The 14,731-nt window shown below is 42.1% G+C and overlaps 1 protein-coding gene across 1 annotated transcript in view; it reads right to left on the reverse strand.

Moving 5' to 3' along the window:
• Nucleotides 1-14,731, reverse strand: part of cacna1c (calcium channel, voltage-dependent, L type, alpha 1C subunit) — a 1,034,505-nt gene that overhangs the window by 362,958 nt on the left and 656,816 nt on the right. Inside the window, exon 8 of the mRNA XM_070900503.1 lies at nucleotides 765-855. Within this exon, the coding sequence (XP_070756604.1) occupies nucleotides 765-855 (91 nt within the window). The remainder of the gene's footprint in view (nucleotides 1-764; nucleotides 856-14,731) is intronic.

The raw sequence follows: 14,731 nt of genomic DNA on the forward strand, positions 1-14,731 counted from the left end.
TTGCAATAAACTTTCATTTTCTTGTGCAGAGGTTTTTGTTTAGCCAGTTTGAAAACAAAGATGTGAGAGAGAGCTGCGGGAGATCTGTACTGGGGAATGGAATATTTTTGGCAGCCAGTGTCAGTGCTGAAATCTATTCCCAGGTATAGTACAACAGAAGTCCGATGTAGTGTAAATCCCTTCCCACTTCAGTCCAACAAAGTGCTCAACCTCACAAGTGGACCCATATTGTATTTATATGAAATTTTACACTTTCATCCCAATATACAAGAGCTTGCCAATCTTGTGACATATTGAGGTCTTTTTATGCCATGGGGTTGTGTTCAGTAGAAACTGGGTTGAGACCACTTAGAATGAAAACTTTCATCTTAGTCTGACCTGCATTTAAACCAAGGGTACCAAGTCAAAAGCTCAATATAATAACCCACTCCACTACTAGTCCCTGTTGAATTCTTTTAATATTGTGGGGGAGGAAAAGCTTTGGTTAAGTAAGGTTTATATTTAAGCTAAACAGCAAGGTAGTTGTTGCATAATATATTAATTACAAGGAATTTGAGTTGTTGGAGCTGCACAGTGTATGATTAATGATCACATCTAAAAGGTCTATTGCACAATAAATTAACGTGGTAAATGCTTCCATCAGGGATGCAAAAGCAGTTTAGTATTCAAGGGATATTGAACTTGTTCTAGATTTGGGTTACTGTTATTATTGTGTTTGCTGGAGCTAAACCTGCAGCATTACATACTACAAATAAAAGACTTACCCAACTCTAGCGCAGCAGTTTAAATCTTCTAATTCTGCACCAGCCACATTTTCATTGTTCACAGATTCAGTTTCACTAGTGGGCATGCTCACTACAGAGATCAAAAGTCAAAAAGAAAAAAAAATACAAAAACAAGATTAATGCACAAGTATTAATTCATCAGAAAAATAATCAAAATCAATACATCTGTTGATGTGTGACCAAATGCTGAATAGCATTCATGTTTGAATTATTGAGAACTGAATGTCCCAGTACATATCACAAGACAGAATAATCATCAAAATAAGCAGATATGTAGAACAATTTTATTTTATATAAACACATATCATCACTTCCCAGCAAAACAATAATCCTGCCAATCTTCAAGCTATATATGCAGTGGATACCTGTAAATGAATTACAAGCAGCAAGTCAAGTGAGTAAATTACAGTTCGAAATCTAATTGAGAATTCAGCAGGTTTATAATTAGCCTAATGAAAATGATTACAAGAAAATAATCTCATTGACAGATTCAGATGATGTTTTAAATGGGTTAAAATAGCGAACAGAGAAATGTCATATGAGCTTGTGACGCAACTGCCCATTATTACTGTTAACATTAACTGTTAGCCTATATTTTCTCTGCTAACACCATCATCAATAGAGTAAACCTTTATCCCTCTCAGACTTTCAAATTTCAATGAGAAGCAATGGTGGAACTGGGAGACAACAACATTTTGGGATTTAGTTTACTAAACCCTGTTGTAACTTAAAATAAATCAATTCTAATATAAGGTTTGCTGGGTGCTGCTGTCAAACTTGAATACAGGTACTTGGCACTAAACAACTTTTTCAGCCAACCTACCTAAATATTGTATGACAGCTGTTTCAAATCTTGTTTTTGAAGAGTGGGATTAAACCACGATTGGTCCAGAGCAGAAGGCACTTTACTCTGTATTTATGCATACTATAACTGATTTATGCATTCTATAACTGATTTGGAAGTGCTTGATTGGGATGTTTTTGATTGGGTGGTGGAGAAGGAGCATTACCCTGACTCTATGATATATTGACCTGTGAGTGCTCAGTGCTGACAGTAGTTTGTCAAAAGTGGAAAATGTTCTATTCGTCAGACTGCACCTCTCAGCTTGATAAATACAAAAAAATGTTTGCGCACAATTTTAATAAAAATCACATTGTTTTAAAAAAGGAATTTAAACTTATTCTCCCTTCAAACAGAATCTACATTGAAATAAAATAGTTTTATTATAAGTAATCACACAAATTTTGGCCCAGTCATTTTATATTTTAACTATCAAAACAAATGAGCAAGTGTAAAATTGTAGAGAGAAAAATAATGGTAACAATTTGATACAGAAGTGCAAATGTTGTATTGCTGGATAAGAGCTAACAGAAGTCAAGGCCATTTTTATCAGCATATCATCCTTTCAGATATATAAATTAGAGATGCTTCAAATGCAATTTGAAATAGCATTCAAATTATTCATGATCATTGCTTTCAAAAGCATTTTGACAGACAAATCAAAAATAACGCCTTTCAGCACATAGGGTGCAGTAGCATAGTGGTCATGTGACTCCAGTCCCACATCAACATGCTTGATTCTTAACTGCAAGTCATTCAGTTATATCTACAAAGAATATTACATGGAATGCAAAGGATCAAGAATGTGGCCCACCATCACTTTTTCAGGGCAATTAGGAATGGGCAGTAAATGCTGGTTTTGCCAGAATTTATAAAATAAATCATGTACCCTGTAATATAAAATATTGGAACCTGCAAAATAATAAATGCTCAAAAAAGAATTATCTTTAGTTAATAGTTTTAGCTAATTCTAAACATTGGTTCCTCTTGTAAATGGATATAAAATGCACATCTATCTCCTCCTCTCAAGAAAAATTTCTATTGAAACTTCCAAAGAATCAATCTGAAAAAGTACAATGAACACAGCACAGTTATGATGAAACATAGCTGTGCGTGGTGTGTACACATTAGCCTGGATATGAACAGGGGCGGGTTACGTAGGCAGGGACGGCGGAGTTTCGGACGGGAAATCCGTAAGCCTGGGTTTCCCACATGCATATTTTGGCCTTGACAGCTTCCCCACCCACAGTCAGCCTGATTAACAGGCTTGGCTTCCAGTCAGGTGGGGAGCACTCTGGAGCAGGCCGCAGGGCCAGGTAGGTCTGATCCACAACCTGGGGGGGGGGAGGGGGGGAGGGGGGGCTGTCCAATCCCGGGGGTGGGTGGAGGGTGTTCAATCGCAAGAGGATCCGATCCCTGACCTCAGGAGCCTTTGTATGGAGGGGGGTGAATCTTCGGGGGGCGGGGGGTGTGGGGAGGAAAACAATCCTGCTACTCCTGGCCTACAAAGAGTGCTGTAAAGGCACATTCCTTCTCCCCAAAGCTGGCCTCGCCTCGCCTCCCTTGAGCTGTCGGTTTCCCGACGCCTAGGAAACCCGGAAGGTCACTGTTAAACCTGTAAAACATGTTAAATCAGAAGCTACCAGCCTCATCAAAACATTTAAATTGCCAACCCTCCTCCTGGAAGAAGGTTTGCTGCCTGCCCCTTATCCTGCCTTCGTTAAACCCAGCTGGAGTCGGGTGTGAGATTTTTAAAATATTAACCTCTGACCCGACCCCAACTCACCCATTTTTAGTTGTTAAAATCCAGCCCCTTGTTCTGTACAGGTGGCATAACAATAAGATATTATCAAACATAATATCAATGACAGATGTGTTAAATTTGATCCTGCTGAATCCTGGGAGAACAAAAAGACCTGAAAAATTCATATTTGGATAACAGTGCCTTACACATGTTGCAGCAGATCTGTGTGTTGTAGAGAAATGTCTCACAACATAACATTGTAGTCCACTGGCTTTATAATAGATGGCATTGTAACTAAAAATGGATTTATACTAAAAATGATATGTATAATAGAAATAGTGCAAGAACTTAAAGGCTGATAATGAGGATGGGCACATACAGAAATAATGTAACAGATCTGCGATGAGGAAGGGGTGCTTTAAGTGCAGGTCTTTAACTGAGAATGGCGTGTATAGCTGAAATGGTGTTATGAATGAGAATGTGTTCTATAACATTGTAATTCATGCATATTGTCACTATAATGTAAAAATTATAGCATATTAAAGAATTATGCTATACAATATAATTGTGCAAACTTAGCAAGTAAAACATTTTCATAAATGAAAAAAGGTATCAACAAACACTGAACAACCACATGCACCAAGTCCACTTTTTAACAATCAGAACACATTACAGACTAACAGACACATCATGGAAACACCAGTCAAAAATGTCAGTGTATGAACATTACCATGCGTTTCACCGGAGTGACTAAACCAAGCAAACTTTCCCTTCTTCTTATCAAGCAAGTCGGCCAAGGTGATTCCTTTCACAGATAAGATGTGTAATGTCATGCACCAAACAACAGAGGTCGGCAACAAGTATTAAAATATAGACTGACATGGTAAGCATGGCAGGACAAAATACAGAAAAAAACATTGCAATAAACAAGGTAGAACAGTAGCAATAATTAGTTTATCATATCATCAGAGGAGAGATGAGAGTAGCTGCCCTTGACATCAAGGTGAAAATCACTGACTATGACACCAAGGAACTCTAGCAAATCAGAAGTGATGGAGGCGAAAGGGAAAATCAAGTGGCTAGTGTCATAAGTGACGCAAATGAAAATGGTTGTGGTTGTTGAAGGCCACTAATTGCAGCCCCAGCACATCATGCAGAAGTTTCTCAGGGAAATATGCCCTTGAGCCAACCATTTTTAGCTGCTTCATCAATCTTCATGCCATTATAAGATTGGGAATGGAACCATTTGACAACAATTCCACAATGCCCAGCTCCATTCACAACTCTTCCGATAATGAAGCAACCCATGCCTGCCTACAGCAGACCTGGATAACATCCAGGCTTGAGCTGACAAGTGATAGGTAACATTCTAGTCACATTATTGGCAGGTAATAACCATCTTCAATGAGAAGGTCCTTACACATGGAAGCCTTAGCATGCAATTACTACACATAGTTAAAGTGGAAGAGGCATGATCACAGGCCATTCTCGCATTCAGGGAATGGTGCATGATTGTACTGCATCGCTATCTTGAATGCCCCCCATCACCTCACTGCATACTATTTGAGAGATACCCAGTCATGGTAATTTCTCTGACTTGATCGCTGCTAGTTCACTGCTCCCTCGCCTCCACCGTCTTTGAGCCAATATGCCTTGCCATCTGTAATTCTCTTCCAAAAACGCTTTGCTACCTGTCTTCAAGAACCTTCTTAAAAATCTACCTCTTCTCCATTCCTTTAGTCTCTCCCCCTCATCTCTTCTTCACTTCCTGCCCAATGTCCACCTTACCTCTTGCAAAGTGCTCCAAGACATTCTTCTACCCAAGGAGTGTTATGCAAATGTAAGTTGTTTCTTGATATAAGCTATCTTTTTGGTCAGCGATAGTCCAAAAAATCAACTTTCTGTTTGAAATCACTCTATTTGGTTGGGTTGCACAGCTGAACCGTACACTTGGTATTTTTGTCAAATAAACAATAAAAGGTCTTTTGTGTGTAAATTAAATGATACGAAGAGGTGTTTTCAGTTACTTTGTGATTTCAGGTCATCAGAAGAGTTGATCAATGGTAGATCTCTATCTTGTTAAACAACAATCAGCTGAGAGGTGATGAACAATTAAGAAAGTGCAGCACTGTTCTCAAAAGTTACCTATCAAGAGAGTGTAGCCCTGGGTTTAGATAAACAAATTTCATCAATGACATTTTGATGGGCAAATTAAAACAGAATTGTAAGATTATTATATTGGACAATAATCTCAACCAAAAATAACTTATTGTCCTTCAGATACCAATCATCTCAGGCATGTTTGGGCAAATGACAGCCCCTCATGAGTTCCTGCTAGTAAATACTATCCAGGTCTCAATGACTTGTGAAACCCCATAAAATGTGTGGCGTATTGCTGAAAGACAACCCAGCATGCTCTCTGTCTGACAATGCTTAAATTATTCAACATGCTCTCAAGAATGCTTTTAAATTTCAGTAACAGATTTCTAATGTCCAAAATAAGGGTTTAAACAAAATTAAAAAGGTCAAAAATTACATATTTCATAATAACATGAATACATTTATCGACTAAATTGTCTTTCGTGTCTTCTAATTTCATCATTTAAGTTTTTACTTGAAGCCCCCAGCCTCTCCCTAAAGCTTGGACTTGAGATTGTTGTGCTAAGCTGTGACTCTCAGCATAATCTTGATTTTGAATTCTGAGCATATGGCGTTTGCCTACTTTCCCAAAATGCATCACACCATACAGTTAGCTGAATTGATGGAGCATTTTTCTATAGATTCTAGCACTTTGTGCTCAGCAGCTTTTCTTCAAATAATTTCAAAAAACAAGACGACAAGTTTCAAAAGCTATATTGAGGTAAAATGTATCTTTTTTAAATAGAGAGGCTGTCTATGTATGAGAAAAAATGACATCTGGTTACACACTCATAACTTTTGTGTTTTATAAACTTCAGAAAATACATTAAGGTGAAGGAGAGAAAGAGGCAGAAGTAGAAAGGGAATCTTCATATTTAAGGTTGTTAAAGTTAAAAAAAAACTACTGAATTTGGAAGCCAACTAGTTATCCAGTTATTTGCTGACAAAAAATGTAATTGCAAATTCTTCACACCTGCAAGACAGTGATCCTAATTGCTAACACATACGAGATAAGGTAAAGACAAACAGACAATGTAATTCCTCATTCTAATTTGTTTCATGTTATTAAAAAAATAAAGTTGAATTTTGAAAGCAAATAAATCCATTGAGGAAACTAAAATGGAAGATAGAGACACGGACAGAGAGAAGACCGTTGGCCTCTCATCACCTGCCTTTAGGGATGTGAGTGTGATTTGGAAGGACAAAATAGAGGATTAAGGGTAAGGTGAGTGACAGTGGAGGAAGGATGAGGGAGAATATAAGAGTTGAACAGGTAGTTTGAAGGGAAAAATAAAGATATTGATGGGAATGATGGGGTGGTAGGAAGCAAAGTGGAAGCAGATAGTGGTAGGATGAAGGAATGAGGGATTTGTTCAATAATGCCTATTGATTTTTCTTATATTTCACAGTGAGAGAAACTATCACAAGAAACAACCATAAGAAACAATCTTAACTTTCAAAAATGAGCTCATATGAAAGTCTAACCCATTTCGCTGGGAAAACAAGCTCGCATTTATGTAAGGGTTCAAAAAGAAAGATAAGCATAAACAAACAGATGAAAGAAAATGTAAAAATAATTACAGTTATGCTTCACCAAAACAGCTACTGTAGGCTACCATCAGTGTGTGAAAAGCTATAGTGAAAAAACAAATCCTCTTGAAAGTACATGTCCCAAAGGCCACACAACAAATTGGTTGGATAGTGCTGTGGAAGAAAGAATCTATGAATCTATGGCTTATGGAAAAGGGAAGGGTTAAATTCTGTTTTTGCTATGCTTAAAGAAATAATAGGACTAGAAAAATAGCCACGCTTTTTTAGCCTTGAAACTTAGAGATGCAATTAAATGACCATCTGGTATTAAAAGGGAGTCTCCTTTTATTCTGCTTATCAGACTGTGAACAGAGAGAAACTATGCAAGGATAGATAGAGTGTGTACCTCCCGAGACGACCTTTGTACTCGTGGGACTAATGAATAAGATTCCTTTTATATTTCTGTATTCAATTTCTGTATAAAGATGGGGACAATTTGCCTGTACGGCAGAGTTTTGCCTTGGTATGGTCCAAGCAGGCTCTCCGAGATATATCTCGCTTTTTAAAATAAATTCTCTCGAAATGCACCTCTGAAAGTCTCCGCCTGAGTTAATTTAAGCTAAATATTTCCTCGACAAGTGCTCACAAACTCCAGATCGTCTTGCACTTATATTCTTTACCATGCGTATCTTATAACTTAAGTAACCTTAACAGAAACCTTCTCTAAAAAAAATTAAGAATTTTTAAACATTTATCCATGTGTACATTATTCAAAATGTGGTTGGCAGGACCAAGGAATGGATTTTTCTTTTCTTCTTCATTGATCTATGCCTAGAGCTCCTCCAATATTATTCTGAGAATGTTTTCAGGATCGAGATGTCAGTGGAGCAAGAATTTGTTTTGGGCTGCCCAAACTCATTTTAAACCGCTTAGATTCTGAAGATCACTTTTCATTATTCATCCAAACTCTGCTGCCCATATTCTAACTTGCACCAAGTCCCGTTCACCAATCAGCCTTGTGCTTGCTGAAATACATTGGCTCCCTGTCCGTTAATGCCTTGATTTAAAAATTTTCATCCTTGTTTTTAAATCCCTCCATGGCCTCACCCCTTCTTATCTCTGTAGCCTCCTCCAGCCCTCTTCACTCCTCCAATTCTGGCTTCTTGCACATTCCTGATTTTAATTGCTCCATCATTGGCGGCTGTGCCTCCAGTTGCCTAGTTCCTAAGCTCTGGAATTTCCCTAAATCTCTCCGACTCTTTACCTTTCTATTCTCCTTTAAGACATTCCTTAAAACCTATCTCTTTGACCAGGCTTTTGGTCATCTGTCCTAGTAGCTCCTTATGTGGCTTGGTGCAAAATTTTATTTGATAATGCTCTTTGAAGTGCCTTGGGATGTTGTACTATGTTAAAGGCGCTATATAAATGCAAGTTTTTGTTATTATCTTACTTGTATGGAAGAAAGTTAAATTTCTAGTATGATGTCATTGTTAAATTTTGGGTCTTTTCTGTCCTCATTACTCTAAATATTTTGGCTTTCATATTTTACACTTCTCTCTTAGGTCTCTACAGTCTTGAGAATATCTTCAATGATGCTGACATCTAGGTGAGTTTTGATTTATAATGTGCCAAGGATAACAAACAGACACAGAATTTATTTTGATATTTTAAGGACACTAAGTCTGTGCCTTCACAAGAATGTCATCTTCAAAAGCTGATCTCCCATGGTATAGTTCAGATAAATTGGAGTTTGAAACATGATTGTGATAGTTAAATGCTCAGACAGTACTGCCCTTAACCTGGCCTGTCCCATGAAGGTAACTGCTCAGATATTCCATCTGGAGAAATTGTTCAAATAGACATATTCCGAGCCCTTGTTCCAGGTTATTTACTATATTAAAAGCTTTAAGCAATTGAAAATATTGGACTCAATTTTCCAGGGTTATTTGCACCGTTTTTTTGGCGCGTGCCATTTTTTCCGGCATATTTTTTTTTCAATGTTTCCCCCTGCGATCTGCGCCGGTGTAACTGAATTAGTTATGATTTTTCTAGATGAGTTTTTTTGGACATATGTCTGCACGGTTTTCATAATTTTTCGCAGTTTGGCCAAAAATGTTTCCTCCTTGGTCGGCGTATCTGACCTCTCCTGAAAAACCTTCTGGTGAATTAGCAGAAAGCAGTGCACATTGATGAATCAGTGCTAAAAGACGCTATTGTTTTTAATCGAAGATTTTGGAGGGAGTCAAGAACACTCTAAAAATCAATAAAGTTAAAAAAAAATTTCACCTGTCAACGTAGTAAATGGAAGTTTTTTGGATTTCAGAAGTTTTAATTTTTTTTCTTACTTACACTCCACCACTGAACGTCTTCAAGCAGGGCTGAAGAGTCGTAGCTTTGGCTGGCAGAATCGGCCCCGCGCCCGGAAACAGGGGCTCAGGGCTCGACTAGAAGCCCAGTGGGGAAGTGGGGGGAGAGAGGGAGTTGCCGACCAATCGGAAGTCTTCTGTACTGAGCCCGGGGAGCAAGGTGCCGATCGGAAGGCTTCTGAAGACTGCAATATGTTTGGGGGGGGGGGGGTGGGGGCGGGGGAAGAGAGGGAGGTGTCGATCGGAAGGTTTATGCACTGAGCCCGGGGAGCAAGGTGCCGATCGGGCTTCTGAAGACTGCAATTAGTTGGGGGGGGGGGGGAAAGCAGGGGGTGGGGGGGGGGGGAGAAGTCATAACACTGCAACGAGTTGTGGGGGGGGGGGTGGGGGGGGAGGAGAAGTCACAAGACCTGGGTGTGGTCCATCCACACAGACCTTGGTGAGAGAGAACAAAGAACCTGTCCTGCCAGCTTGCCATTTTGAGCTGCTTGCTAAGGTAAAATTTAACTATGGGGGCAATACTGACAATGCTATACCTTGTGCGAACCTTCTGCATGATGGTGCTACGTAGGAGACAATTGATTCAATGTCATCGCATGAGGAACATCGGAGCCCATAGGGTGCTGTGTAGGAGGCCTTACCCATGTCGGGTATATTGAGACAGACGTTCGTATCTGGACGTGAGTGATGGAGACTGTATCACAAGGCTGCGTTTCCACAAATAAGTTGTAACTGAGATCTGTGAGTTGGTGAAAGCAGACCTGCAACCTAGAAGCATCAGGAGAACTGCTTTGTCAGTTGAAGTGAAGGTTACAGCTGCGCTTTCATTCTATGCCTCCGGATCTTTTTAAGCTACAACTAGGGATGTGTGCGCCATCTCTCAGCATGCAACAAATGTCTGTATTCAGCAGTTGACAGCTGCACTATATACCGAGAGGAATGACTACATAAAGTTCTCCATGACCATCCAGGCAATGCTTGACAGGACTATGGGCTTCTCCAGGATTGCTGGCTTCCCAAAAATACAGGGCTGCATTGATTGTACCTGTTATATATGTAAACCTGTAAATACCTTGTTTAACCACCAGAGGACTCATTCTCTGGGGTCCCAAGAGATCGCACAATCCCTTGGGAGCACCTGTACTTCAGGAGGCCTCACAGGCTGGAGAGGCACTCTGGAGACCTGCAATAAAAGACTAAGGTCACATTTTACATTGTGCTCACAGTATCTGGTCAGACTCTTCATTCATACATTAAAATTGGCGACTAGATACAGATATTGAACCCCACTGCAACGATGGAGAAAATAGTGGGCATCCTGGAGAAATTTTCGGAGGGAGATGATTGGGAAACCTTCGTGGAGTGAATATTTTGTGGCCAACGAGCTAGAAGGAAAGGGAATGCTATCAAACGAAGGGCGATTCTCCTCACCGTTTGCGGGTCATCAACGTACGGCCTCATGAAAAATCTGCTTGCTCCAGTGAAAGCCACAGAGAAATCGTATGATGATTTGTGCACACTGGTCCGGGAGCATCTTAACCTGAAGGAAAGCGTTCTGATGGCGAGGTATCGGTTCTACACGTGCAAGAGGTCTGAAGGCCAGGAAGTGGCGAGCTATGTCGCCAAGCTAAGATGCCTTGCAGGACATTGCGAATTTGAAGGACATTTGGAGCATATGCTCAGGGATTTCTTTGTACTTGGCATTGGCCATGAAATAATACTTTGCAAACTTTTGACTGTAGAAACCCCAACCTTGAGTAAAGCCATAGCGATAGCCCAGGCATTCATCACCACCAGTGACAATACCAAGCAAATCTCTCTGCACACGAGTGCTGCTACAAGTACTGTGAACAAAGTAAGGTTGTTTTCGAATTGTAATGTACAGGGCAGGCCTCACATGCCTGCAGCTGCATGTCCGCAGATGTCTCAGAGTCCACCATCAAGGGTGATGAATGCTAGGCCATTAACACCTTGTTGGCGCTGCGGGGGTGATCATCGTTTCCATTCATGCCGCTTCAAAGGATACGTTTGCAAGGGCTGTGGAACAATGGAACACCTCCAACGTATGTGCAGGCGAGCTGCAAACCCTGCTAATCCTGCAAACCACCATGTTGCAGAGGAGGACAGATCCACGGCAGATCACAACAAACCAGAGCCTCAGACTGAGGAGGCAGAGGTATATGGAGTGCACACATTTACCACAAAGTGAGCCCCGATAATGCTGATGGTTGAATTAAATGGACTCCCGGTGTCAATGGAGCGGGACATGGGCGCGAACCAGTCCATTATGAGCAAAACGACTTTTGATAAATTATGGTGCAGCAAGGCCTCAAGGCCAGTCCTGACTCCCATTCGCACTAAACTGAGAACTTATACAAAGGAACTGATTCCCGTAATCGGCAGTACTACCGTAAAGGTCTCCTACGATGGAGCGGTGCACAAGTTACCACTCTGGATGGTACCGGGCGATGGCCCCACGCTGCTTGACAGGAGCTGGCTGGGGAAGATACGTTGGAACTGGGACGACATCCGACTGCCCTCACTCGTCGATGACACTTCGTGTGCCCAGGTCCTAAACAAGTTCCCCTCGCTGTTCGGACCAGGCATTGGGAAGTTCCAAGGGGCAAAAGTGCAGATTCACCTAATTCCAGGGGTGCGACCCAGCCATCACAAGGTGAGAGCAGTACCGTACATGATGAGAGAGAGGGTGGTGATTGAGCTGGACCGGCTGCAACGAGAGGTATCATTTCGCCGATCGAATTCAACGAGTAGGCCAGTCCTAAAGGAAGATGGCACCGTCAGAATCTGTGGTGATTACAAAGTAACTATCAATTGTTTCTCCCTGCAGGATCAATACCCACTACCAAAGGCAGATGACCTATTTGCGATGCTGGCGGGAGGAAAGACGTTCACAAAGCTGGACTTGACCTCGGCCTATGTGACGCAGGAGCTGGAGGAATCATCGAACGGCCTCACCTGCATCAACACGCACAAAGGTCTATTCATTTACAACAGATGCCCGTTTGGATTCGATCAGCCGCGGTAATATTCCAAAGAAACATGGAAAGCTTTCTGAAGTCGGTCCCCCGCACCGTGGTCTCCCAGGACAACATCTTGGTTACAGGTCATGACACCGTCGAGCATCTGCAGAACCTGGAGGAGGATCTTAGTCGGCTCAATCGCGTGGGGCTCAGGTTAAAACGCTCGAAGTGTATTTTTCTGGCGCTTGAAGTGGAGTTCCTGGGCAGAAGAATTGCAGTGGACAGCATCAGACCCTCCGATTCAAAGACGGAAGCAATCGAGAACGTACCTAGGCCACAGAATGTGACGGAGCTGCGGTCATTTCTAGGACTCCTGAACTACTTTGGTAACTTCTTACCGGGTCTCAGCACACTGTTAGAACCACTGCACGCTTTACTGTATAAAGGAGATGAATGGGTATGGGGTAAAAGCCAAGAAAATGCCTTTGTAAAAGCTAGAAAACTGTTATGCTCAAACAAATTGCTTGTGTTGTATGATTCATGTAAGCGTTTGGTACTAGCGTGTGATGCGTCGTCATACGGTGTCGGGTATGTTCTGCAACAAGCTAATGAATCTGGGAAATTGCAACCGGTTGCTTATGCATCCAGAAGTCTGTCTAAGACTGAGAGAGCCTACAGCATGATTGAAAAAGAAGCGTTAGCTTGTGTTTATGGGGTAAAGAAAATGCATCAATATCTCTTTGGGCTCAAATTTGAATTGGAAACTGACCATAAGCCACTGATATCCCTCTTTTCAGAAAGCAAGGGGATAAATATGAATGCATCGGCCCGCATCCAGAGATGGGCGCTCACGTTGTCCGCATACAATTACGCCATCCGCCACAGGCCAGGCACAGAAAACTGTGCCGATGCTCTCAGTAGGCTGCCATTGCCCACCACGGCAGTGGAAATGGCACAGCCCACAGATTTAGTTATGACAATAGAAGCATTCGAGAATGAGCAATCACCTGTTATCACCCAACAGATTAGAACCTGGACGAGCCAGGACCCCTTACTGTCCTTAGTAAAAAACTGTGTGCTTCATGGGAGCTGGTCCAGTGTCCCATTAGAAATGCAGGAAGAAATAAAGCCGTACCAGCAGCGCAAAGATGAAATGTCTTTACAGACAGACTGCCTTCTGTGGGGCAATCGGGTAGTGGTACCAAAAAAGGGCAGAGACACTTTCATTAGTGATCTCCACAGTACCCACCCAAGCATTGTAATGATGAAAGCGATAGCCAGATCCTACGTGTGGTGGCCCGGCATCGATGCGGACTTAAGAGTCCTACGTCCACAAATGTAATACATGTTCACACTTAAGCAATGCACCCAGGGAGGCGTCACTAAGTTTATGGTCTTGGCCCTCCAAACCGAGGTCTAGGGTCCATATTGACTATGCAGGCCCGTTCTTGGGAAAAATGTTCCTAGTGGTTGTAGATGCGTACTCCAAATGGATTGAATGTGAGATAATGTTGGCAAGCACATCCGATGCCACCACTGAAAGCCTGTGGGCCATGTCTGCCACGCACGACCTGCCTGATGTCCTTGTGAGTGACAATGTGCCGTGTTTCACCAGTGCCGAGTTCAAAGAGTTCATGACCCGCAATGGGATCAAACATGTCACGTCTGCCCCGTTCAAACCAGCATCCAATGGTCAGGCAGGGAAAGCAGTGCAAACAATCAAGCAGAGCTTGAAGAGGGTAACTGAAGGCTCACTGCAGACTTGCATATCCCGAGTCCTGCTTAGTTACCGCACGAGGCTCCACTCGCTCACTGGGATTCCACCCGCTGAACTGCTCATGAAAAGGGCACTTAAGACAAGGCTCTCGTTCGTCCACTCTGATCTACATGAACAGGTAGAGAGCAGGTGGCTTCAACAAAGTACATATCATGATAGCGCAAATGTGTACCGCGAAATTGAGATTAATGATCCTGTATTTATGTTGAACTATGGACAAGGTCCCAAGTGGCTTCCCGGCACTGTCGTGGCCAAAGCGGGGAGTAGGGTGTTTCGGGTCAAACTTTCAAATGGACTCATCTACAGGAAACACTTGTACCAAACCAAACTCAGATTCACGGACTATCCAGAGCAACCCACATTAGACTCTACCTTTTTTGACCCCCCAACACACACACCAGTGGCAACCAACACAACGGTTGACCACAAAGCAGAACCCATCACCCGCAGCAGCCCAGCAGGACTCACCACACCCGGTAGGCCAGCAAGGCCAGCTGCACAGCAGCCCAGCGAGGGCCCAACCATCGACTCACCAAAACCAGCATTTGCACCGAGACAATCAATCAGG

This window comes from Pristiophorus japonicus, chromosome 15, assembly GCF_044704955.1.
Source record: "Pristiophorus japonicus isolate sPriJap1 chromosome 15, sPriJap1.hap1, whole genome shotgun sequence".
In the NCBI taxonomy this organism is placed as follows: Eukaryota; Metazoa; Chordata; class Chondrichthyes; family Pristiophoridae; genus Pristiophorus; species Pristiophorus japonicus.